A 27,856-nucleotide genomic window follows, 5' to 3' on the forward strand; every position below is an offset into this window, starting at 1 on the left:
TTGCATGGGGGCGCCTGCTTTGCGCCCCCTCAAAAGCCCAAGCCCGGGACCACGGCCCCTCTGGCAGCCCCACACTATACCCCTGGTCTTACTGCCAGGAAAGTACATTATAAAAGTGTGTTGTGGGTCTTAAAATGCTGAAGAAGACTGGGCTAAAGTCTTCATTTAAAACCACATATCAAACACCAATAGTTTCAAAGAGCTATATCTAAAAAAGGAAAACTTCTCAAAATGAAAATTCTATGTTCAATTAACCCCATTGTTCAAATACAGATTCAACAACAGGACTAGAAAGTACATTGAGGAAGCAATCCTATGACTGAAGCCAGAGTAAGCATGCTGGTGTAAATTTAGCCAGCATAAAGTTACCAACAGAGCCAAACTCTGTTTAGCAGTGAGGCTGTTGTTGTTGTTGTGTACTCGTTGTCAAAATATCACAGGCCATAGATTATTTAAGAGCCATAGGCCTAGGTAAGGAAGAATGTTTTTGCCTGGTACCTAAAGACATGTAATGGAGGTGCCAGGCGAGTCTCTCTGGGAAGAGCATTCCACACTCGGAGCCACCACAGAAAAGGCATGTTCCCTTGTTGTCACCCCCCAAACTTTTCGGGGACAGTCACAAGGGAGGAGATCAAGGCAGGCGTATGACAAACTGTCTCAATATGCCCCAACTGGGCCAAAGGCTAAATATCGGGTGACTGCTGACTGAGTCATCCCAAGTCCAGCAGAGGGAAAACAATCCTTTAAAATAGTGTTTGTTTGAGTTACACTACCCTTCTTGCTGGCTTCATTTATGCCAGGTTACATGACCAAGTTGAGGGGTCTTAGAATCCATCCTAACTTCACTTTCTCTGGTGGAGCCCAACAACGGCTGGAGGGCACCATGCTGGAGAAGGCTGGCCAAGCTTCTATGCATAAACAGTTAATTTTTAAACTCCTGTGTAAATTTGTGATGGCCATAATCACAACATATCTGTATTTATATTTGGGGCATTGTTAAAATTTGTTATTGCTGTTTTTATGTTTTTTTATCTTTTATTATACTGTCATACTGAAATTTTGTACTGCTATATTGACACAATTTGTATGTTTATTAATTTGCTATGTTTTTTGTTTTTTTCCTCCCTCATATTGTGGGTTGCTTTGAATGCAAGTGTTTATGGGTAAGTAACATACACAATCTAATCTCAATGGAATTGAATTGATATGGAAATTTATTTATTTTTGACTGTTATGCTGAATTGGCAATTCTTCTATTTGGCTATTTTTGGGCAGGGAAGAAACTTTCTTTGTAGGAAAGTCATGCACAATCGCTGCCCTAGAAATGTCTTGAGATGAAAAGCACTTGCTTGGTGGGGGAAAGCCTGCTTGGGGAGGTTCTGGGAGGACTGAGGATTCTCTCCCCCCCCCCCCCCCGGGTTTTGGTATGCACAATTCTTTGTGTATATGCAGAACCCTTGGAACTGAAGCCTTGCATAAGATTTGATTGTACTGTATATACAGGGGGGGAAATACCAATAATGTAGATTTGAAAATAACCAATTCTCCAATCCTAGTAGGAACCAGAGCCACCTTCTGACAATAATCTCATACTAGAATAATACCTGGATAAGGAAATATTTTAAATTTTAGTGATGTTGTCAAGTCTCCTTTATCAGTATTGACAGTATTTTTTAAAAAATGTACATGGTGTAACTGGCAGATCCACATTATAACTACAGTGAATATGCGATGTTCTTTGCTTCAACAACATTGCTTTGTGTGTGGAAGGGGGAGCAGGAGGTGAGAGAGAATATTAATACCAAAAAATTGTTTTAAACTTGTACAAATTGTTGGCATTGAAGTCCTATTCAACAATTGGAAAATTACTACATGTCTTTTATAGGGCAAAGAACACATTAAGAGTTCATTAATTAAACAGTGCTTGTGGAACAGATGGAATGGCTATCTGGGTTCTAATTACTGTAAGTTGTACAGAGGTTTGCAGTCCTTAATGAGCTCAATAAAATGAATGATTACACATCAATCACAATTAGAGATACCTATAAGATGGGTTGAATAATCATTGTAATATGTCAAGCATGGTAAAACAAAGAACAACAGGCAACACAAAACATAATTAAGAATAAATAGTCCATCCCAACCTCTGGGGGGAAAGTGACGTATTTGCACAACTTCTTACCATTCATGTAAAGTCAAGGGGTGGTATTCAATTTTTTAAAAATCAGAGTACACTCATTAAAACAAACAAGCCTAATATAAGCATGCCCATTAATTTCAATGGTTCTAGTATGAGCAAAACTGATAATATAGCTCTACATTATCTCCTTCAAAAGAATAGGCAGCAACTTTTCCCTCCTCAGTGCATTTACATAGCTGAGGCACTTCTGGAATTTTGGCACCCCAGGCACTTGCCAAGCTTGTATATGTGGGTGGACCTGCTTTCCTGGCAAGTGGACGATTATGCCTCTATGACCTCCTCCCCATGGTCTGGATGTCTTGTTAGCTGCAGTGACACCAAGAGTTTGTGCTACTGCAGTAAAGACTGCCCAGGTAAAAAGGTGGTTGGGTATAAGCACACATGCCCAGCTGAAAACTTCATTTGCCAAAACTCACTCTTATTAAAGATAGTTTGTGGGAAAGTGGTTTCCAAAGTATTATAATGACATAAATCCACTTCTGCTACTCACAATGGAACAATGCTAGTCAACTATATGTAAATCTCTAATATAACTGTGTGATTTAGATTTTTTTAAAAATTACACTTTCCTTTTGAGTAAATTTGTCACTTTTCACTTAATCAGATGTACAGTCAAATCTTTCACATTTGGCCAAGAAGTTCACTCTTTACATTTGCAAAGATTTGTGATTAAAGCAGAAGCTTTTTAGCCTGAGGGGTTAAAAGTGTGGGTGTGGAAGTGCGCTTTTGTTAGAAAAATTAGCAATGCTATGAGTCATTGTGCATTAGCGGCAGAATAGTTTTGCATCTTGTATGAACCCAGACACCATATGCCATGCGAGGACCTATTACTTTATTCGGTGCCATTGCTGACAGGCAGACACGTGGATATCCCCAATGGAAAGACTGTCTCTTCTCTGTGGTGAGTACAGGAACCCAGTGATCTGAACACATCAGACATTGTAACTAGCAGCAGGAACAGCTGGTAAGCTAGGAAGAAGCAATGGCAATACAGAGCTAGAATGTTAATGAGAATGTGTGAGCTAAACCCCAGTGCAAGCCTCAAAGGAGTGGGGGGGGGACATTAAAAAACACTTTATATTAGGCAGTTCATGAAGCCCAACATTTGGGATTTTTCTTCCTGAAATCATAAATACTGAATCTGAGTTAAGCATTAGTTCACACAACTAAGAAACTGATAAATATTGTTCAAGAAGCTCAGGATTTGTTCCTGTCATCCTATTGAAAGCATATTAACCTTAACTTCTTTCATTTTCCAAATAAAATAAAATAAAATAAAATAAAATGGTACATTCCTGAGTCAGTAAAGCCTCAGCCAAGGCTTAGATTGAAGCAGATGCATGTCTTGCTTGTTTCAACATCACAGTTATAATTACTCAAGCTAGATCAAGTAAACATTTTAATGCAAAAAGCAAACAAAACTCATAACATGACAATGAAAGGACTAATGCATATAGAAGTAAATAATGTTTTAAATGCATTGCAATTTTTCACAATTGACTGCATTTTAACACAACAGGATTAGAATGATTAGTCATTTAGCAGTAGCATCAACAATGCCATATATGCTGAAAAGGGTTAAAAAGTCAAACATTTTACATGAATTTCATTCTATCCTAAACATGCATAATCTGGACTTTGGTTTTTGACAAAATGTGAAGATATTTTACCTGACAAGATCTTTGTATGCTTTTTATTATGTTTACTATGCTTTCACTGAAACTCAATGTTTTGAAGGAATGAAAAACTTCATTATTATAAAACCTGAGAAATCTTCATTGCCTTTACTCCCAAGTAGGCAAAAGAAGATTGCTGATATAAAGAATACAGTAGCAAGAATGCATACTATACAAGCAACCTCATTTCAACACAAGCTGATGCTAGTTTAGTATGGAAAAATTATACGCTCAACCCAAACAATATTTCTCAAACTGTGCACTCATTTTCTCATTTGATAGTTTAATTGAACAGTAAATTGGTCAGTGGGTGGTCACTTTTGAACCAGAATGAAAATAAATATGGACACTATGCAGTATAAGGAAATATGCAGTAAGTATATTAGCAAAGAACACAAAAATATTGTTGTTTTTAAAAGTTTGTTTCTTCACTTAAGCTTTGAGAATTCACATTTAATTGTTCTTATAATAACTCTTACATTAACAAGTACTGGTGCAGGTTTGGGCTACAGTATATGTGTTTCAGCTGAGCTGCAGTAGAGCACTTTCACAAATATTTCTCACACTGAAAAATATATTTCACTTTGGGGATTTTTCATTAATTCAGGAAATTCCCACATTATGAATTAGCTTATTTTGCTATTAATGATGTAATCACATAGCCAAATCAGCTGCATGCTAAGTGTCCTGACTACATCCTGTTTAGCGTGTGATTATTGACAGAGCAGAATAGTAAGTGAAACTATACCTAAAAAGAAGACAGCCTAAAAATGAAACAAAATGGCATTGAAACAGCAGCAGATGACAGAAAACGGTGAACATTTACTCAGTTTAGAGTTTTTTGTAGAAATACGTTTTGATTTAAAAAGTCAGAAAAGGAGAACAGCTAGCAAAACCCTAATTAATATGCTCTCAACAGGAGGGTATATCTTATGCTGAAACATTCTTTCTGGTAATCTAAATGGAAGGAGAGACAGCTCAATGATAACCATAGTTTGGTGAGGCTTGTAAGTGCCAGGGCACCTAGAAAGTTGAAGAGAAGGAACTGAAGAAATTATTGAATAGAAAAGGGCTAATTACTATTTATTCATAATTAAGCTCCCGAGCAAAATGCCTGCAAGTATTTTCTCCTTGTAAAATAAACATTTGTGGTTTTATCTCAGTATTATGTTAGATTAATGTACATATTTAAATAAATGGAACAGACATTTTATTCTGCTAATTTGGTTTGATAGTTCAGACTTCTCTAGAAACCATGTGCCCTGGACCACTTGAAGACTGGCTAGCATCCATGAAGATTTTCTTCTCTAATTCTTAGAGGACTACCCTCAGTTTGACAACCCGTCAGCTTGAAACCTCACTTGCTTTGTTTGGATAAGTATGCCGGTGGAACTTTACAGTTGTGTGACCCCAGCATAGGCCAGTAGAATTGTAGTGGCCAGACTAAGAACTGGAGTTCACTGGAGACAGAACTGACCGTGCAGAACATCAGGGTATCCAAAAGCTCTGAGAACAAATTCAGAAGCTTGCCTGATTTGCTGGATCAGCTCAGCATGTTCTGCCTGCCTAGCCTCCATTCAGGCAAGCAAGAGGCATTATCAGAGTTCAGCGACACATTCCAGCTAGGCAAAAACTCTCAAAAGAGGATGCAGAGCAGGGCCAGTAACAGGTGTGGCTGGGGAGGGGCTGGGGCTTGAGTAGCCTCCCAAAGGTCTGACAGAGAGGCTTGGAGGGCTGCACCTCTGGGGCTTGAGGTTCCCCATCTCTGCTTTAATCCTTTGCCTCCCACTGTAGTCCCAATCTGGATCCACCCACCCTGGCATTTGCATTTTGGAAGGGTAAAATGTTCCCGATACTTTTCCTAATGCAGACTGCAGGAGTGAAGCCACAATCCAGGCCTGGATTACACTGGAAGAAAAGGGTTAAAGCCCTCTAATTCCCATGACAGGTTCCCAGTCCAGATCAGGAGGCAATCTGCAGCAATTTATGAAATAAATATCTTACACTTAATCATATATTGCTTTACTCTGGCTTTGCGGGATCATAGCTGGCTCAGCCCCTCTCTGCCCTGTTTCATTGAAGTCTCAAATTTCAGTGATGCCCTGCGCAATGCCAAAATTTGGTGCCCCCCACCTTTCATTTTACATCACAGTTGGGGTGCCTCCTGAGGCTCCATGCCCAGTGCAACCAAACCAGTTGTGATTCCCTCAATCTGCCTCTGTCTGTTTCAGGGCTTTTGGTGGGCTTCTGCTAGCAGGTACCCCAAGGAAGCACTCCACCCACCTGCACATTCAACACTGCAGATGGAGGATACCTCTGCCCAATCCACACACTCCTTCCACCCCAAGTCCAGCACAAAGGGTGTCTGGATTGCAGAGGAGTTTCAAGAAAAGAGATTGATATGGCAGGAGAATTACTTGTATGAAACTGAAGTTTCTTTCATGGATCACAAGGTATGTATATATATACATGAACAAAACAGCACTTCTAAGAGTCTACTAATACAGTTGAACCTATTGGGTGGCTTTCCTCCATATTTTTTTGTTCATCAGTTCTCTTTAAATGAGGGGGCTGCTAATTATTGTGAGAGGGATTTTTAAAATTCACAGTAAAGATTATGAGAAGCAAACACACAAGAGTGAATGTTTTAAGCCTGACTTAGAAGTTCATCTGAGATTTCAAGGTCTAAACAGGAACAGTACCTAAAACAAGTGCAGATAATTTACAGAGGATTTAATTGCCTACCTATTGCAGGGGTATACTAAGGCCTTCTATGAAATGTAATAATTCTTGGCAAATCTACAGGACATACACAGAAAAATCCAATGTTAATACCACCCTAAAAGCTTCACATGTCATTACAGGCTGGAACAGATTACAGCTATTGATTGCTGCCTGGAGAATGTTCTCGCTGTGAGAACGGAAGGCGAGCAGCAGTGACAGACAGCTCAGCTATTGATCTACTCCAGCAGGGAAACTGCACTTCAAAATGAAGGTCAGTATTCCTTTATGCCACCAATTAGACCTACTATAATGTTCATCAGGACACTACAGAGATCGGTGAGATTGTTACAAACAATTCTGAGTCATATTTTATTTCCAATATGCATAGTTTCTGACAACAACTGACTGAAAACTACAGAAGGCAAATTATACTCCCCCAATGACGGCAGAACTGATAATCTTGGAAGGGAAAAATGCCATGTCCCATAAACTGAATGGGAAAAAGTGATTGCAATTTTTTATATATATATTCAAGACAAAATTACATGAAAGTATAAGGGTGAAATCCAATGCTGATGTTCCGGTTATGGAACAGTTTTTGATCCAGTGGAAAAATCTGGAAACGGAAGAGAAGGGGAGGCAATTTTCACCAGTTTTCTCTTTCCCCTACAGCTCTAATTCCATGCCACCTTCCATGTTGCTGTGGAGAGTCCCTCAACACTCTGCAACATTTTTTCAGTGAAAACTGTCTCCGCTTCTCTTATGTTAGCAAAGCAAAAGCAGCTCCGCAAGTGGCACCATACGATTGGATGCTTTTTTCTCAAAAGAGATCCTGAGGCATCAATAACAAAAAACAAAAAATGTAGCTCAACAATGTATTGTATAATTCATGTTTCAGAATCTCTCAATCAATAAGAATCTAGGCATACAAAGGTGTCTCAAGCTCATCTATTTATTTCGAGTATGGAAGAATTGGAAATGCTCAAGGAAACCAACTGGCCCATGTAATGTTTTCTTTCATAATGAACAAAATAATATTTCAGTGCCATTTTAAATACGATTACTGCTTCTCCCTTTGTTATTTATAATACTTTCACCTATCACATATTCAAAAAACCAAACTCAGGTGGTGAGTGTAAACAGGATTGTAGTTAAAATGGGGACACTGAGAAATAAGAGGAAGAAATCAGTATGATTGAGGAGGGAACCCCAAGGCTTTCAGAAACTTGAATGAATAAATTAAAATAAACCTTAAAATATTGCCCACTAAGAAGCAGATTTAGGGGAGCACACCCGCTTCACCCACAATGGGCAATGAGTTGAGAAGGCACTGTAGGGGGTGCTGCAAAAATGAGGATTGGTAAGTGAGAGGCGGTGGCGGCAGGGGTTTTAGCGTTGCACAGTGCACTGCTGAAATGTTAAAAGTCCTCTACTGCCACTAAAACAACCAAGCAAAATCTATTCCCTACCTAGGTAAAAAAAAACACACAACAGTAAAGGACCCCTGGATGGTTAAGTCCAGTCAAAGGCAACTATGAGGTTGTGGCACTCATCTCGCTTTCAGGCTGAGGGAGCCACCGTTAGTCCACAGACAGCTTTCTGGGTCATGTGGCCAGCATGCCTAAACCACTTATGGCGTAACGGAACATTGTGACGGAAGCCAGAGCGCACAGAAATGCTGTTTACCTTTCTGGTGCAGCGATACCTGTTTATCTACTTGTGCTGGTATGCATTTGAACTGCTAGGTTGGCAGGAGCTGGGACAGAGCAATGGAAACTCACCCCGTTACAGGGATTCAAGCCGCTGACCTTCCATTTAGGCCACAGTGCCACCTGCATCCCTACCTATATCTGTACCAGACTGATTATGTGGCACCCATGTCAGTTTCATCTAGGAATAACTGGAGCTGAACAGCCAGCCCCACCCCTCTTCAGATACCTTGTTTAGCTAGGTGCAGACTGGTAACTGCCCAGATCAGACAGTTCAAGTAAAGGAAACTTCAAGATAGTCCTGTCCACAGCCTTCTGAGAACATCAGAAGCCCATTCTCTCCTTCAGTGAGTAATTTCTAATGGATCTGATGGCAGTGCTTGATTCTCCCCTCCCCGCTCTCTCTTTCAAGCTGCCACCATCCACGATGGGAAAGAATCCAGAAGACTGCTGCAGTAGTCCATTAACTTTGTCTATATCTCCAGGCTGCAATAACAGAAACTCACCCAAGCAGTAGCCAGCGGCCATAGATAGTTCAAGTACAAATAGTGTCAAGGAGGACTTCAAATTCAACTGGATATTAGAAATTTGTGATCTAAACCTAGCTCACCAGCCATGTACGACAGGTTATTAGGAGGTTGATAATCACCTGGTTTTGCTGCCTAGCTGGGACTGCAAAAGCAGACAGGTTATCAAGCATCATTCAGGCCACAATACGTGACTTAGGGGCTGTGCAACAGGCTGCATGTTGTGCAGGTCTATTTTAGCTATTTTGTAAATAGGCCTAGGTGAGTCAAGCAGGCTAAGAAGAAAGCTTCTAAAATCAGTGTGCCTTGCCAAATGATATATACTGTATTGGCCCAAATATAAGCAGCACTTTTTTTCCAAATTCCGACTGTAAAAAGTTAAAGTGCGGCTTAAATTTGTGACCTTACAAAAATGGACTTTTACGATATCGCTGCTGAAACAGACATATGGTAAAACGGAAAAAAATATTTTATTGCCAATTTAGTGATTGTACGGTATCTTTTGTGGGCTTGGAAGATCAAAGGCTTAAATTGGCTCAGTTACAATTCTACCAACCGCAGCGATTGAAATTATTCTGGTCACTTTTAGCAAAATAGCCTCTACCATAAAATGAAATCTGCATTGATGTTCTGAGAAGTCTGAAAGTTGTCTCTCTCTCTAATATACAAATGCCAATATCCACGCTGCATTCCCAATTTAGAAGGAAAGATCCAGAAGCTGCTCTCCTGACTGGAAAGGGTTGGGGTGGCAGTGAGGGTGGTGGTGCCCTGCCCTGCCCCCCCCCCACAGCCCTGCCAAGTTTCCGGAAGGAGGCTCTGCTCTCCACAGGGGCTGATACTGGAAATGTTGCAAAGGGAAATGCATCTTTACATTCTTTATTCATCAGATTAGTTCAAAAATCAAACATGAATAATTCTAAAAATGTTGCCTTTGCTAAACGTAAGAAAAATCCTGTTGTATCATGTCAAAGGCTCATGTCTTCCAGCCTCCTGTATTCACAAGAGTCGACCAGATGCTATGGGAAGCGACAGCCCTCTCCCCAAGTAATATTCAGAGTGCTATGCAGATTCCCTGCAAGTGATATTCAGAGGATGCTCGCCATGGCAAGTAGCTATTGATGATAAAGACTTAATGGTTTCAGCAGAGTCTTTCACAAAACCAAATATTCTTGTAGAAAACTTACCTCAAAGTGAACAGGTGTAATTCCCAGTCCTGAACTAGAAACAAAGAAAAGGATACAAGCTCTGATACAGAGTTTTAAGGGACTTCACAGCTCTGCTGGCATTGATGCACGAGGCACGGATAAGATTTGGTAGCAGTTTTGCAGTCACAATTGCCCCATCAAACAAAGGACCAAAAAATGGTACCTGTCAAAATAAAATGCATTGTATCATTAAATCAGTATCTATCACTGGATGAAAGGCTAAGGGAAGTCAGAGTAGAATTACTGAAATTAATGAATTTAAGTTAGTTGTTTCCATTCATTTCAATGGATCTACTCTGAGTAAGACTAACCCTGGAGACAATGTAACATAGTACTTTTTATCAGCAAATGTGTAAAGTATTCAATTAAAATGTTTATGTATTATCTTTTGGGTACAAGTGTCTGGGTTTGGATGTTTCCTCAACTTGAATACAGATAAATGTATGTGTACACACATCCACATCCACACCAGAAGTTTAAAACACTTAAAAAAATGTCCAATAGCTCCCTCCCAATAACTACTCAGTTTAAGCTGCCTATTTGTGGTATCTCCAAAACAACTAGTGTCAAACCAAGGACTGCAACTGGCCACACTTACACTTTGATATAAAATGAAACGTCATGTGCAACAAATGCTCTTGAAAAGTGCATTGGTGTAAAGTATAAATAATGGAAGAATGTTTTCAGACTCATTTCATGTGTAAGGCTTTTTTCATATTTTTGTTTGATATGTATTTTGTTGTACCTACGGGACCGCCTCTCCCGGTATGCTCCACGGAGAGCCTCAAGGTCCATAAATAGCAATACCCTAGTGGTCCCGGGCCTTAAGGAAGTTAGATTGGCTTCAACCAGAGCCAGGGCCTTTTCAACTCTGGCTCCAGCCTGGTGGAACGCTCTGCCTCATGAGACCAGGGCCCTGCAGGATCTGATCTCTTTCCGCAGGGCCTGTAAGACAGAGTTGTTCCGCCTGGCCTTTGGCTTGGAGTCAGTTGATTCCCTCCCTCTCTTTCTTTTTTCTTTTCCTTTCTCCTCCTGTGATGAGGCTACATTTTAATATTTCAATATTTTAATGTTGTATTTTAATTTTGTTTTTAAGTTGTATTCATTCAACTTGTTTTTATTATTTTATTTATTTATTTATTTACGGCTATTAGCCCATAAAGTATGTACAAACATAAAAGCACAGAGGCATAAAGACCGATATATTCGGCACCAGAAGGTGAACACCATGATGCAGGGGTGGGTCATTGAGCAGAGCCAGATAACAGCTTGGGGCCCGGAGAGCTCCAAGGGACGGATCCCAGAAAAAGGAAAACTGAAGACGAGATCCGACATGCACTCTCTTCAAAACTGTCCGATTAGTTTTTGATGTTGTTGTTTTTGGTGGTTTTTGTGTGTGAGATAACCGCATTCAGGAATCTCGCCACCTGCAGAGTTACAGAAGGATCTGTATCCTGCAAAAGTAGTGCGGCATGTGACTCAGCAGGCCTGCCAACCAAGCGCAGTAAAGCAGGACCCAGGAATTTAGTCCTGGCTATGCTATGTAGGGGACAGTTGAACATTATATGTGGGAGAGAATCAACAGTTTTCCCGTCACACACGCATAGCGGAGACACCAAACCCTTGGAAAATCTGTGGCTCAGCAGGTTCGATGGAAGGACATTGAACCTTGCACGAATAAATGCAAGTCGGTGTGGTACAGATGAAAGAGATGACATGTATGATGGAAGGCCAAGTGGTGGGGTTATTCCGTGATACCTGGGGGAGCAGACACCCCCACCCCCGGCGAGGTTGTGTTGATTTTCAATGTCTGCTAATCTTTGCTCAATAAGTCTTTTGGCTGAGCGTAAGTTCATCTTTAAGGAGTCCGCTGGGGAAATTCCGATGCTCAGAAGTTTGGCATGGATTTTTCCTACCCACGGATTGACAAAGTCGTCCCGCCAGAGGCACTGAAAAAGGTAATGGTCGGGAAGCCTATGCCAGCTGGACAGCCAATAACCAAAGACTCGCTTCCAGATGACAGTCTCCAATGATGCAATCCTTAACTCCAGACGTATGGCTGCGTTGCTCACACACATGGGGAGTTTCAGGAGGCGACGGAGAAACTGATTCTGCAATGTCCCCAACGATGTTAAATTGGACCCTGGGGCCCAGAGCGGGGCAGCATAACAGAGGGTGGAAACCACTTTTGCATGGTACACCTTCAATGCAGAAGGGATGTGGGAGGCTCCGTCGGCCGCAAAAAATTGGAGTAGAGTATAAAGTATTGTTTTCCCTTTGTTTAGTAAATACTGTATCTGTGGCTTCCAGCTTAGGTTGTAGTGAAAAAAGACTCCCAGGTATTTAAATTTGAAAACCTGTTCTAATTGGACTCCATCTAACTTCCAGCTGTAAGTTTTCCGAGACCTGGTAAAGACCAGGACTTTAGATTTCCCATGATTAATTGTCAGATGGTTGAGTTTGCAATAAGCCGCAAAAATCTTTAGAGCTCTGCATAAACCGACTCTGGAGTAGGAAAGGATCGCTGCATCGTCGGCATATAGGAGCAGAGGGCAGCGAAAATCAGCTAGGCGGGGGGCATGAATGTTGGCTTGAGACTCATTCAGAAAGAGCTTCATATCGCTAATAAACAAGTTGAAGAGGAGTGGGGCCAAAATGCAGCCTTGGCGCACACCTCTATTTATTGGGACCTTGTTGGATAGGTTTCCCGCCGGTGTGAGTCTCACTCTAGCCGACGACCCATGGTGTAATTGGGTTATAAGCCATAACAGCCTTCTATCTATGCCCCATCTCTCTAATTTCTTCCATAGACAGTTTCTTGGGATACTGTCGAAGGCGGCCTTTAGGTCTATGAAAGCGACACATAGGCGCCCCCGACTCGGGGCAGAATATTTTCTGGCAAGATGATACATGATTACCATATGGTCAGTGGTCGAATAATTGTTCCTAAAGCCCGCTTGCTCGTGGCCAATCAAATTTGAGTCGTTTGCCCAATGGGACAGCTTAGACAGCAAAAATTTTGCATAGATTTTCCCGATGATAGACAAAAGGCTGATGTTCCGATAGTTCTCCGGGTCAGCAGGGGGACCCTTTTTATGGACTGGCACGATCACGGCCTCCTTCCATGACCTAGGGATAAGCCCCGTAGAATTAATTGCATCAAAGACTTTGGCCAGGATTTCAGCCCACCACCTCGGTTGCGCAACAATAGCCTCAGCAGGGACTAGATCCGGCCCGGGGGCTTTGCCCGTTTTCAGATCTAATATCAAGTCCATTATCAGGTCTGGGTTGGTAGAGGGCCACAAAGGTAGATGGTCGGCTCGGAATTCAGTGGATGAGTTGGATTCCTCTGCCAAGGAGAAATATTTACTCAAGAATTGTTCCCATGTGGGCGCAGGGATAATCGTCAGTGGGTACTTCCTTCCTCTTTTGTTTATCAAAGCCCAAAATTCCTGTGGTCTGCGGGATCTAGAGGCCGCAATCAAGGCTCGCCAACGCTTTAGATACCACTCACGTTTGGCCAGCTTTAAAGTCTGTTTGTATGCTCTTTTGGCTTGTAAATAGGAGGATGGTAGAGCCTGGGCATTAGAGTTTTTGTATTCATTATAGATGGAACGAAGAAGGGATCTTGCTTGTTTGCAAGAGGTGTTAAACCAAGGGGCCCCAGCACTGCAATGCGCTACTTTCGCCTTTTGAGGAGGTGATGTAAAAAAAGTGGTAAGGTTTGTTGTAAGAAGGTTAAAAAGTTTCAAAACCGAATTGGAATCTTGTAAATCAGTAGTTATTTGAGGTAGATAGGCAGTGATTTCCCTATGGAAAAAATCCTGGTATTTTTGGGCCACAGCCTCCGACCATTTGATCCCTCTTATTTTGGTCGCTGATGAGGTTTCCAGAGGGACTGAGTGTTTATAGTCCTTCTGGTACCGGAACACTGACAAAGTGGTCACTATTGGGAGGTGATCACTGAAATGTTGGTTTTCAACTTGGAAGGAAAGTACATTGACGGCCAAATTTGCGGAGATCAAGAAGTAATCGATAACACTGTTAGATGCTGGTCCCAGGTGAGTGAACTCCCCCGGTATATCGGGGGGGAAGGTGCCGTTCAAGAATACTAGATTCAGGCGAATGGCCATTTGGTAAAGGGTCACTCCAGCTTTGTTTACTCTGTTGTCCTTTGAAGTTCTAATTCTAGCATGTTCCAAGTCAAAGTTGTCCAAACATGGGGGAGTCCACCATTTGGACTTGGTTAGTAGGTCCCAATTTGTGGCAATTCGAGCATTAAAGTCTCCCCCAATTAAGGAGTACGAGTTAGGGCATTTGGTATGACATGACGATAGGTGATTTTCAAATGATTCCCATCTCCAATCAAGATCAGGTGCTGAGCCTTCGGGGGGGAGATAAACATTAGTAATTAGTAATGAGGACTTCCCTTCTGCGATCAGTCCAGAAAGAGCAAAAGGCGGGGAAGCCCGTACCAGAGTGAATTTGGCGCGAAGTTGGAGTGAGATCCCAATCAAAAGACCCCCTTTGGGGCGACCACCTTTCAAGGAAGGGGAGGCCGGAAGTGTTAGAAGATCAAAGCCGTCTATGGTAATCTCTTCCTCATCCCATGTTTCTTGGAATAGGATGATGTTAAATGAATTTATGTACGTCCTGAATTCGGGGTCTGATTTTTTGGTTCTCCAACCAGCAATGTTCCAGCTAAGTATTGATAATGTCGGGTCCTTGTGCTGTCCCGGTAATTGTCACTTTGAGTTGTTTAATGGGTTCTTGGAGGTAGAGCGAGGACCCATAAGGAAATCAGTAATTTTAGTTTGTGCGGATAAAATCTTCTTCTGTGTTGATTGAATCCGTGATTTGGTAACATTAACAGGCAGGAAGGGCTTTGCCGGGGAGGAAGAATTAGGCAAAGTTGGTGAGGTCGGATGCTGTTCATTGAGGTGAGTAGTAGCAAGTCTTTGATGGGCTATACTAGTAGATCCGTCAGAGTTATCAGTCTTAACCAGGGTAGCACTAAGAGGTGTTCCAGTCATCACTTGTAGCTGCTGCGCAGCTGGAGAAGAATTATCACGCAGATGTATAGAAAGACGTGAACGTGGGGATGGTACATGCATAGTCATTTCCTGGTGATCTTCAGACAGGGTAGATTCTAGCTCAGGCATTGAGGCAAAGGAATCATCAACTTCCATATTTTGATTGGACATAAGGTCTAAGACGGGAGTATTGAGTTTATCAACTTCCTCCACGGTAGAATGGTGCTGTTGGAGCTGTTGGTCAACAGGTGATTGCTGATTCAGATCAGTAGGGGGTAACAAAGTAGCAGGTTGAGAGATTATCAGGGCATTTGATGGAGACGCCTTGTGGGACGTGGAGTGCCTGCTCTCCTCTCTCATCGGCATAGAGGGATCCCCTTGCGATAGGAGTCTTTGTTTGAGTAGATCCAATCTATCGAGAATAGCCTGCTGTTCTTCTGAAGGGAGTTTTCCATAAGAGAAGATAAGATTTCTCTCTTCAGGGATATTCCAATCTCCGCTTGCAATTGGATCATTCCTCAGTGTAGCTAGATGGGCACTTGAGGTCGCAGATGGAACAGGGGGTACCCGGCTAGGTGTTTTCCCCTTTATTATAGGAACAGAAGGAGGAAACGAGCGTTCATTGCCGGTTAAGATGTTGGCAAAAAGAGGTTTAACACTCGTGTCCTTAAAGACTCTTGTTGTTACAATCTCCCAGGGTGCCAGCCGATCTTTCTGTCTTGCAAGGAGATGTGGGATCCTTGCAGACTGGAAGGAGAGCATAAATTTCCTTGGCCAGGGCATGGCAATTAGGGGTACTACAGATATAAGATCTATCTGGAAAAAAGGAATATTTAACAAATCACGTAGGTACCCTTTAGCCATCCTCAGGTTATTCCACCTAAGTCTGGGGGCGTCACGGGAAAAAATGGCTAGACATATTTTATTAGGTTGAAAAATCAAGGATTGCCTATTCCTTTGGGGCAGTGGCGGCCTGCATCTTGAGCTCTTAAGGTGAGATTTCTGGTCAGGTTGTCTCTTTAAGGCACTTACAAGCTGCACAGGAGATTGATGCAAATTAGATAGCTCAGTTGAGGAAGGTAGATGAGCCAGAAGGGCCCATGAAAGTTTATTCAATGACAAAGAAATCCCCTCCAATTCCTTGAAAATGAAGCTTAAAGTCCTGATTACCAGTTGTATTTGATCAGGTACTAATTCATGGGCAGTTTGCCCTAATGCGTCCCGTTTCAATGACGGAGGTGTAATTAGGGTATCAGGGAGGAGGGCTTCCCTATGGCTTCCATCCCCCGCTGGATCAGCTAGCTTTTCCGGCTCTCCTTGATCATACAGAGGCCAAAAGCGGTTGTATGTTTCGACCGCAGAAACAATTACTTGCTCTGTTTTGCTGTTATTGTTAGTAGATGGTGGGGGAGATTCAAGCTTCGACTGCTTTACTCTTGGAGGTGAGCAACCTTTCTCAGCAGATCTTGGTCGCTTGCCATGACCCATTTGTCGCTGTCTCACTAACTACGGAGGTTCAAAGTAGAGATAAACGGAGATAAAAGAGAGAACTTATCTTTTATGGGCGCAACTCCTCTGCTACTCCTCCTCCACTTCTCAACATAACCCAGTCTTCAAGGCGGTGTTACTAATCAGCGGCAGGCTTTCTCAGCAGAGGGTTTGAATATCCTTGTTGATATGTATATTGGCCCCAACAGGCCAACCGTAGAAGTAAAACGATTAAAAACTTCTAACAGAAGTAAAATAATTTAAAAGTCTAATAAAACAGCTATAAAAACGGCAGTAAAAGGCTATAAAAGGCTATAAAAGGTTTGTAATCCGGAGGGTTCACGAAGGAGAAGTTGTTACAGCCGCCATCTTCCTTCCCTTCCTCTGTTTTTATTATTGCTTGTTAGCCGCCCTGAGCCCGGCCTTGGTTGAGGAGGACAGGGTATAATTAAAAATTATTATTATTATTATTATTATTATTATTATTATTAATGTTCATGAAATGAAGTACTAACAAGAATTCTTTCAAAGAGTTAGTTCTATCATGCAATAGCAAGCTATCACTTAGCTTTGGAACACATTTTTAAAAGAAAAGCCTGACTAGCTTTTCAGATGCCTTATAATTGAATAACTTTCTAAAGAAATGCTTGCAGCAACTGATATTATAGTTTGAAGACTTGTTTATAGAATCATAGAGTTGGAAGGGACCACAAGGGCCATCGAGTCCAACCCCCTGCCAAGCAGGAAACACCATCAGAGCACTCCTGACATATGGTTGTCAAGCCTCTGCTTAAAGACCTCCAAAGAAGGAGACTCCACCACACTCCTTGGCAGCAAATTCCACTGTCAAACAGCTCTTACTGTCAGGAAGTTCTTCCTAATGTTTAGGGGGAATCTTCTTTCTTGTAGTTTGGATCCATTGCTCCGTGTCCGCTTCTCTGGAGCAGCAGAAAACAACCTTTCTCCCTCCTCTATGTGACATCCTTTTATATATTTGAACGTGGCTATCATATCACCCCTTAGCCTCCTCTTCTCCAGGCTAAACATGCCCAGCTCCCTTAGCCGTTCCTCATAAGGCATCGTTTCCAGGCCTTTGACCATTTTGGTTGGCCTCCTCTGGACACGTTCCAGTTTGTCAATGTCCTTCTTGAACTGTGGTGCCCAGAACTGGACACAGTACTCCAGGTGAGGTCTGACCAGAGCAGAATACAGTGGCACTATTACTTCCCTTGATCTAGATGCTATACTCCTATTGATGCAGCCCAGAATTGCATTGGCTTTTTTAGCTGCTGCGTCACACTGTTGGCTCATGTCAAGTTTGTGGTCAACCAAGACTCCTAGATCCTTTTCACATGTACTGCTCTCAAGCCAGGTGTCACCCATCTTGTATTTGTGCCTCTCATTTTTTTTGCCCAAGTGCAATGCTTTACATTAATCCCTGTTAAAATTCATCTTGTTTGTTTTGGCCCAGTTCTCTAATCTGTCAAGGTCGTTTTGAAGTGTGATCCTGTCCTCTGGGGTGTTAGCCACCCCTCCCAGTTTGGTGTCATCTGCAAATTTGATCAGGATGCCCTTGAGTCCATCATCCAAGTCGTTGATAAAGATGTTGAATAAGACCGGGCCCAAGACAGAACCCTGTGGCACCCCACTAGTCACTCTTCTCCAGGATGAAGAGGAACCATTGATGAGCACCCTTTGGGTTCGGTCAGTCAGCCAGTTACAAATCCACTGAGTGGTAGCATAGTCAAGACCGCAGTTTACCAGCTTCTTTACAAGCATATCATGGGGCACCTTGTCAAATGCCTTGCTGAAATCAAGGTAGGCTACATCCACTGCGTTCCCTTCATCTACCAGGCTTGTAATTCTGTCAAAAAACGAGATCAGGTTAGTCTGACATGACTTATTTTTCAGAAATCCATGCTGACTATTGGTGATCACAGCATTCCTTTCTAGGTGCTCACAGACTGTTTGCTTAATGATCTGCTCCAGAATCTTCCCTGGTATTAATGTCAGGCTGACTGGGCGGTAATTATTTGGGTCCTCTCTTTTCCCCTTTTTGAAAATAGGGACAACATTTGCCCTCCTCCAGTCTGCCGGGACTTCGCCTGTTCTCCAGGAATTCTCAAAGATGACTGCCAGTGGTTCTGAGATCACATCTGCCAGTTCTTTTAATACTCTTGGATGCAGTTCATCTGGCCCTGGAGACTTGAATACATCTAGACTAGCCAAGTATTCTTGTACTATCTCCTTAGTTATTCTGGGCTGTGTTTCCTCTGCTGAATCATTTGCTCCAAATTCTTCAGGTCGGGCATTGTTTTCTTTATCGGAGAAGACTGAGGCAAAGAAGGCATTGAGGAGTTCAGCCCTTTCTGTGTCCCCTGTTTGCATTTCACCATCTTCTCCTCTGAGTGACCCCACCGTTTCTTTGTTCTTCCTTTTGCTACGAACATACCCATAAAAGCCTTTTTTGTTGCTTTTAACCTCTCTAGCAAGCCTGAGTTCATTCTGTGCTTTAGCTTTTCTGACTTTGTGTCTACACGTGCTGGCTATTTGTTTGAATTCCTCTTTGGTGGTTTCCCCCCTTTTCCATTTTTTGTACACATCCTCTTTTAATCTTAACTCAGTTAAAAGTTCTTTAGATAGCCACCCTGGCTTCTTTAGGCACCTTCCATGTTTCCGTCTCATTGGTATTGCCTGACGTTGTGCTTTTACTATCTCCCTCTTAACAAACTCCCAGCCATCATGAACTCCCTTTCCTTTTAGTATTACTGTCCATGGGATCTCACCCAGCACTTCCCTAAGTTTTATGAAGTCGGCTTTCTTAAAGTCAAGAAATTGAGTCCTAGTATGCTTGGCTGCTCCTTTCCACTGTATAGTAAACTTCAGAAGAGCATGATCACTCGCGCCTAATGATCCTTCCACTTCTACCCCACTAATCAGGTCATCAACATTGGTTAGGACCAGATCTAAAATGGCTGTTCCTCTTGTTGCTTCTCCCACTTTCTGGACAATGAAGTTGTCTGCAAGGCCAGTGAGGAATCTGTTTGACCTTATGCTCTTGGCTGAGTTTGACATCCAACAAATATCCGGGTAATTGAAGTCCCCCATTACTACTATCTCCCTTCCTTTTGCATGCTTGGCCATCTGTTCCAGGAAGGCATCATCTATGTCCTCCGTTTGGCTTGGGGATCTGTAGTAAACTCCCACAATGAGGTCACTGTTATTCTTCTCTCCCTTAATTTTGACCCAAATGCTCTCACTTTGGCTTTGAGGTTCTAAATCTTGGATCTCTTCACAGGTATACACATCCCCGACATATAACACCACTCCTCCTCCTTTCTTGTCTGGTCTGTTTCTCTGAAATAGATTGTATCCCCCCATTATTACATTCCAATCGTGGGACTTATCCCACCAGGTTTCAGTGATGCCTATTATGTCATATTTAGTTTGCTGTACCAAGAGCTCAAGCTCATCTTGTTTATTTCCCAAGCTTTGCGCATTAGTGTACAGACATTGAAGTCCATTAATCATTCCCCCGTGTCTCTTATTTAAGGATTTTTTCCTCCCACCACTAGGTCTGCGTGCTGTTTGCTCCATTTGGTCTATGACATTTGGATGATCATCTTCATCAATTGATAGACTCCTACCTTCAGGAGCACTGTCTCCCTCCCCCACATTAGTCAGTTTAAAGCCCTCCTGACGAGGTTTCTGAGATTTTTGGCAAAAACATTTCTCCCAACCGTTGTGAGGTGCAGCCCATCGCTTGCCAGAAGGTACTGCTCTGGCAGGAAGGTAAACGGCGTTTCTGTGCGCTGCGCTGGTGTCAGTGTTCTGTTGCGCCAGAAGTGGCTTAGTCATGCTGGCCACATGACCCGGAAAAACTGTCTGCGGACAAACGCCAGCTCCCTCAGCCTGTAAAGCAAGTTGAGTGCTGCAACCCCAGAGTCGTTTGCGACTGGACTTAACTGTCAGGGGTCCTTTACCCTTTACCTTTATTAGCATTGTTAAGAAAACAAGGCAAAACCAAAATCCAAATCCAAAGGCTGGACTTCTAAAATACAACCATTACTGGAAATTGAGTCAGATATGCTTAATAATTTCATGAAGAAGAGGCAGGGAGATCTGGGCTAGACATGGATCTAGAATAGACATGGATTTGGGAGAATACAGCCACTAGATTAATACTGTCTGATTTAAAAAATAACTACTTTAAATACAGTATGGGTGGTATGCCATGTCATGTTGGCATTGGACAACTGCTCATGTGGGCTTCTTCCAACTTTTTGAATCTGTCTTTTTTCTGAGGGTCCTGGAGAGGGTTTCCAAGAATGACTATTGTATTGACGAAGGATGTAGTATGATTTTCTTTTTAATACTCGAGGAATGAAGGGGTATTTTGATGTTGTCTTAAAGGTATTGTAAGGTATTTGAATCAGAGCTGAAACTAGTCATTACTGGTGATAACAGAATAAATGATGCAAGGAAGGAGCTGTGGTCCAAGATAGGAAAAGAGGTGGTAAGGGAACATACTTTAAATGAATTCAAATCTCCAGGATCTGATGAGCTGCACCTAAAGCTACTAAAGGAGCTTGCGGGTGTATCTCAGAGCCTCTGTCTAGAATCTTTAAGAATTCTTGGAGGAAGGTGAGATCCTGGCGAACTGGAGAGTGGTCAAATGTTTTCACATCATCAAAAACGGGGGGCGGAGGGAGAAGACCGAGGTAACTACTGACCGGTCAGCTTGATGTTGATACCTGGGGAAAGGTTCATGAACAAATAATTAAGCAGTCGGTCTTTGAGCATTTAGAAAAGGATACTGTGATTACTGAGACCTAGCATGGGTTTCTCAAAAACAAGTCTTGACAGACAAATCTCACTTCTTTTTATTTCTTTTTTTGAAACCTCGGGTTACAGACGCTTCAGGTTACAGATGCTTCAGGTTACAGACTCCGCTAACCCAGAAATAGTACCTCAGGTTAAGAACTTTGCTTCAGGATGAGAACAGAAATCGTGCTCCGGCAGCGCAGCAGCAGCGGGAGGCCCCATTAGCTAAAGTGGTGCTTCAGGTTAGGAAAAGTTTCAGGTTAAGAACGGACCTCTGGAATGAATTAAGTACTTAACCCGAGGTACTACTGTAGTTACAAACTTGGTGGATCGGGAATGCTGTGGACGTATGTATCTTGATTTCAGTAAGACTTCTGATTAAGTCCCCCATGATATTCTTGCAGGGAAGCTGGTAAAACTGGGCTGGATGAGATAACTGTTAGGTGGTTTTTCTAGCTGGCTGACTGACCAAACCCAAAGACTGCTCACAAATGGCTCCTCACCATCCTGGAAAAAGGTGACAAGTGAGGTGCCACAGGTCCTGGGCCCGTTGTTGTTCAACATCTTTATAAACGACTTGGACGAAGGAATTTAGGTGATGCTCATCAAATTTGCAGATGACACCAAACTGGGAGGAGTTGCTAATGCTGCAGAAGACAGATTGGAGAACTGGGCCAAAACTAACAACATGAACTTCAGTAGGGACAAATGTAAGGTTCTACACTTAGGCAGGAAGATCAAGCTGCACAAATATAAGATGAGGGACACCTGGCTTGCCAGTATTACATGTGAAAAGGATCATGGGGTCTTAGTAGAATGCAAGACTAAGATAAGCTGACATTGTGGTGCAGCAGCAAAAGAAGCTAATGCCATTCTAGGCTGCATCAACAGAAGTATAGTGTCCTGCTCAAGGGAAGTCATAGCACCACACTTTTGTGCCTTGGACAGACCACGCTTGGAGTACTGTGACCAGTTCTGGGTGCCACAATTTAAGAAGGATATTGACAAGCTGCAACATGTGCAGAGGAAGGTGACCAAGATAATTAAGGGTCTGGAAACCAAGCCTAATGAGAAACAGTTGAGGGAGTTGAGTTTAGGCTGGATAAGAACAGAGAGGAGATATGAGCTGTCACATAAAAGATGGAGCGTGCTTGTTTTCGCCTGCTCTGAAGGCTAGGACCCGAATCAAATGATAAGGAACAAGAGTCTGACTAAACATCAGGAAGAACTTTCTGATGATAAGAGCTGCTCAAACGTGGTGGACTCGCATTCCTTGGAGTTTTTTTTAGCAGAGGTTGATTGGCCATCTGTCTTTAAGTGAGATTTCTGCACTGGAGTGGGTTGGACTGGATGACCCTTGAAGTTCCTTCCAACTCTCTACAGTTCTGATTCTATGAATCTAGGCTATCCAACAAGCCTAGAGCAAGATGACTTGCATTTTAATTCTATGACCTGCTATAGTGCAGCAGCTGCACATAGGATTGAACTGGAAATTTATGAATATTTATAAGGATTTTTAAGGATGTATGATAATTTCTAAATTGGTAAGTTTAGCCCTATTTAGTGTGTCCACCTAGAACTGCACAATGAGAAGAACCACTTCAATATTATTTTAAAACTGATTGCCATGTTTTTAGGTCATCTTGACATACATGGTACATGAAAATATATTTGGAAAGTTTTGGGGATGGAGCAGGATATAAATCTAAATAAAATGCACAGGAGTGTTCCTGAATGCCAGTGTCAGAGGAAACTCATCTGGTCTCAGAAGGAGGACTGCTTCCAATAGAGACTGTCTGTCTCATGTCTGTTTCAGATCTTAAAATCACTTAAGTAGTTTTGTGTACATTTTATGTGAATACATGATGAAACTAAGATGATTCCCCACATAGCAACTTCTACACTATTTTAATTATTGAGAATTTAAAAAAAATACTATTATAACCCATTAGAAAACACAATCAAGTTTAAACAAACCATGAGAGTGCAAAGACATATCTTCCATAGCAAGCAATATAGTTTAAAAAGCTGGTGAATGAGTAAATTATTGTACCAAATGGCTGAGAATTAATCTCTGATGACGAACTGCAATCTAACGAGGCATCTGTGTCCCAGGGAACTCTCCGTGTGTCCCTGGCGGTATGCACAGCATGTAGAGTCTGCACGGCATTCTTTGTCCGCTTTTGCGGGCAGCTTTTCGTCTCATTGTTTAGAATATCTTAATGCATCTGTGATGCGTGGAATGCATTCATACTGACAGACTTACTATTGTTTTCTCTCAGAAGCTTTGTTGAGCAAAAGACTGCATCGCAGTTCCCAATAATTATATTGGTTAATTAATCAAGACAAAAAAGTTTGCAAATCACTGCCTGGTTGCCAAGCAGGAGGATAAAAAATGAACACAATACACGCTGTAGCAATGTAACAGAAGTAACAGCTATTGGATGAGAGATTCTTATATAATGAAGCTATTAATACTAAAATGGTTAATGTTAACATTGCTCCAGGTGTCTTTCCTTAGATGCAAACAAAAAGGCTAACATTATGTATATAAAAGGCCAAATGTTACCATGGATCCTGAAACCTTACAGAGAAGCGACAGCTTTTTCATCTGATTAGGGAACACGATTTAAATACCAGGGACTGCAGCCAAACAGTCATTTCTCTCTACAAGCCTCTTTCATTCACTCTGGGGTCAGTAGCTGGTGAACAGAAGGTCAGACACATTTGCCCTGGAAATACCTGGATTAGTTTTATTGCATTGTAATAGTTATATTTTAAAAGGCAAACTAACACTAATTTTACAGTTTGGCATTTTTCCTTCTGCAGCATGACTTCTTTGAACACACAACACATTAGCAAAAAGGAAGCAGACATCCACACGCATGGCCTTTCTGTTATGGTAGCACATTTAGCATTCATTTTGCATTTGATATTCATATATTGAGCCTAGTATACTTTGTACAGAAAAAGGGTATATAAATTGAATAAATAGTAGTAAAATGATAATGTTAAGTAAAACAATTAGTAAAAGAAAAAAAGAGTTTAAAGTGCAATCCTATGCATGTCTACCCAAAAGTGTTCCCACTTAATTTACAGGGACTCAATATTAGGTAAGCATGTGTAGGATTGTAGTCCTAAACTGATTTGGTTTAAGATTTCAGTGTCTAAAGGGGTGATCAATTGACCATTCCTACTTTATTTCAGATGTCTTTGCTTTACCACTCCAAGAAAGCTTAGAGTCATTGTTATTTTCGTTTTGTTGTCAGGTGACAACACTTTCATTTTTCTATATCCATCTGCTTCAATAATAGAATTTTATTTATTGTGTTTTATTGTTTACAATTGTTATATTTTAGTACTTTCATCCTATGAAAGTCTCTCTGGGAACCTGATGGATGAAAAACATTTTCTAAATCAATCACATTTTTCAATAGCAGTAACTGATGAATTGATCTGTGATGTAAGTGTTATTTTATCCTTATGGGAAAAGGGACTTCACTACTGGGTGGCAGGACAGGCATTGATAAATTCAAGAAAATTGCATGTCACTAAGATGCAATGAGAGGTGCATCTACACTTCTTTCTGCTGCTGGCCTGGCTCTTATGATTCTGAGTGCATTTGCCTTTTAGTCATCTATACATCATCTGCTTCTTCATCTGTATCTATTTTTCTTTTTCTATGGTGCTCCAATGCCTCAGGGTAACAGCAAGACCTGTCCCAGGAAGCCTGACTAGGATTTGCCTGTCTGCCATAATCTTAAAGCATGTTAGGCAGCTGCACATTTCCCCCTTATTGAACAGGGCCATAGGGCTACTTGGATAAATTCTGAAAATCTGTGTAAACTTTGCAAAAATTGTAACAGCTGAATAGGTTAAAATCAGGCTCATCTGGATGTTTTGCAGTATGTTTTGTGCTGTGGAAAATGATAGACGACACTGGAGAACAAGGCGAGCAACTGTACAATGAGAGCTTCCTATCCAAAAATGGCTGTTTTTATTGGGTTTGAGATTGTAGCTGTTAAAACTTCATTCAGTATATATGCCCAAAGGTTTCTAATGGAATAAAAAGATGCATAACTGCATGCATGTCTAAAGCCCATTAATATATTCTAATCAAGGCTTTGGAAACAGCACCAGAAGTAGGGCTTTTTCAGGAGTGGCACTTGGACATCTTTGCATCTTTGAGCCCACTTTCTCCCTTTGTGGGTAAAGCAGCTTCAGATGAAAGCACTACCAGAGCAGCATCCGTAAGAGGCACCTTAAGATGTGTGGCCCCTGGAAATGTATAGTGTTGTTGACTATGTGATTGCTTGCCTAGCTAGAGCCAACCATTTTATGGATAAAATCCTATCAAAGGATTCTGGGACTGGAACTGTGGAAGATTAGTTTGGCCCCTGTGGAAAAGCCACCATGAGACCCTTCAGTAAGGAGTATCCTGCTTCTGTCCTTGGCATCTGCGTCTGTAGTCAGCCAGACAGCCCAGAGGTCTAGAAAACAATTCTACCTTAGCAGCCTGTGTCACACAGGTTGTTCTCCTCCATCATTAGAGAGTTCTCCTTCCTCTCTGTGGAAAACCTCACATTCCTGAATAGGGATAGATCTGTCCATTCTTGGTTTCTCTCAGTTTCAGTTCTCCACATTTCTGCACTCGTTTATGACTATTTATAGGGGATGGGGGCAACTCTCCCAGCAGAGGAGTCCAAGTTGTGCTTTCTGCTGTAGGAGAAGTAATCCTGAATGCTTCCTCCTCACATTTTCCAGTACAAATTCATGTCTTCCTCAAATTGAACTTTTTATGTCATTTGTGAAGAGCTACTCAAGCAGTGCAAGTTATGCATTTGTTAAGCATTTTATCATACTGGGTTGCATCCAGTAGCGTTTGTCTAACTCATGAAAGGCTTTCTGACCCAGTGAAGGCTTCCATCACCAGAAGGGAGAGACAAGTGCTTTTCACTAATTCCCTGCAGTCACCTGTGCCACCTCCCACTCTGTTCTGAAAGATCCCACCATCCTATGGAGAAGATTATTTATAGGTGTAAGAAGGGCTACAGGGGAGAGGGGGAATTGGTGGAAATCACCTTCCTTCCAATTTTGCTGATGGAAGCCTTGGATGGATTAAAAACCCCTTCATTTAGCGCAAGGGACACTGGATGATGTAACTCATTAAGTTCTTATAATAAATACAAAGTGAGAATACACAGCATCAGATGCTCCCATTCAACTTAGAAAAAGCATTCAGGGTTTGTTTCAACTGAGCTGTCTTTGAGCACTATTATAAACACTAGCCATGATACATAAAATAAAACAATCAAGAACATACCTCTGGTTTCTTTGTGATCTCTATGAAAAACATGTGATTCTTCATTGGATAAATAATAATTAAAGCATCTCCAAAATCTGTTGGTATAATACCCCTGCGATAATTTCTGGTGTGCTCAGACCACACAATATGAACCTCATCATTTCCCAAGTGACGAAGCTGAAACGGCAAATTGGCTTGCTATTAATCAGGGTGATGAACACAACTTGAGAAGTTGGACAAATGGAATAATGCGTCAATAAAGAAAATTGTACATTTTCTCCTTAAGGGAATCCATCTTATTCAAAATATTTATGGGACCCTGGCTAGAGAGATTGTCCTAGTTTGACGTACTTCTAAACTACAGCTTAGAGTTATGAGAATGTGCAGGAGCAAGTTCCACAGTCTCCTCTCCTCCTTTGGTGTGGCTGCGAGATCAAAGCTTTTGCCTCAGTTACATATTAGCCACAATTTAGCATCATGAATAGTTAATCTTAACTGCTGTTTGTTTAAATAAGCCATGGTTTCAAGTTGTCTTGTTTTAACAAACCATAATTAAACTATTGATTAGCCATAGTTTTTTGGGCTTGGACAGCAAGTGGTGCTTAATGTAAAACTGAACCTTGCTATGGCTCATTGTCATAAAACTAAACTGATTTTGAGTGAAATCCAGATCAGCTTGTAGGATTATCTTATATTAGTATGGTGCTATTCATAAAAGGCTGACTTTCAAGGTCGGAAGCATAGGTTTAAAACCAGAAACATTCACTTAGTGCACACACCTTGGGCTAATTCAAAAGCAGTTGGTTGGGAATAAAAGATAACATGATACTGAAGAAGCTAGTTCTTCACTTGCTTGCCATGGAAACTGGATATTTTCAGGGTCCTTATATATTGCAGAATTGCTGAAACCAGAATATTTTGATGAAAACTGAAAATTCTGAGGGTGGAATCTAATATAGTGTGAGTGGATGGCTAGTTGCAGAAGGAGGCTTCTTCTCTCCCTCCCCCCATGTGCCCTAGTAATGTGCTCTGGAGGACTGTGGCGTCCACGGAACTGAGTTTGGAGGCACATGGGGCCTAGAAGAGGAAGCTGAGAAACTGAAAGTCCTGTTGTGCAATAAGATTTCCAATGGGAAGACATGTTTTACAGATGTACAAAGTTTAA

At 41.7% G+C, this 27,856-nt stretch overlaps 1 protein-coding gene and 1 long non-coding RNA gene across 10 annotated transcripts in view; one reads left to right on the plus strand and one right to left on the minus strand.

The window, feature by feature from the left end:
* The window catches only part of RALGAPA2 (Ral GTPase activating protein catalytic subunit alpha 2), a 203,734-nt gene that overhangs the window by 39,115 nt on the left and 136,763 nt on the right, over nt 1-27,856 (minus strand). For 8 of the 9 annotated variants that reach the window (XR_013989159.1, XM_081015117.1, XM_081015123.1 and 5 more), the window contains 2 exons: nt 26,710-26,868; nt 10,077-10,204 (listed from right to left, as the gene is read on the minus strand). Coding sequence is in view for 8 of the 9 variants with exons in the window: in XM_081015117.1 (XP_080871243.1) it covers nt 10,077-10,204; nt 26,710-26,868 (287 nt within the window). In the remaining variant the exon portion in view is untranslated. Of the gene's footprint in view, nt 1-9,832; nt 9,909-10,020; nt 10,205-26,709; nt 26,869-27,856 lie in introns of those variants that run through there. The other variant, XM_081015122.1, reaches the window with a different exon arrangement.
* LOC308482263 lies at nt 1,670-9,674 on the plus strand. The gene is made up of 3 exons (XR_013989165.1): nt 1,670-6,329; nt 6,741-6,871; nt 8,722-9,674. It is a non-coding gene; the product is annotated as an uncharacterized lncRNA (long non-coding RNA).

This window comes from Podarcis pityusensis, assembly GCF_964106645.2.
Source record: "Podarcis pityusensis genome assembly, chromosome: 7".
NCBI classification, from domain to species: domain Eukaryota; kingdom Metazoa; phylum Chordata; class Lepidosauria; order Squamata; family Lacertidae; genus Podarcis; species Podarcis pityusensis.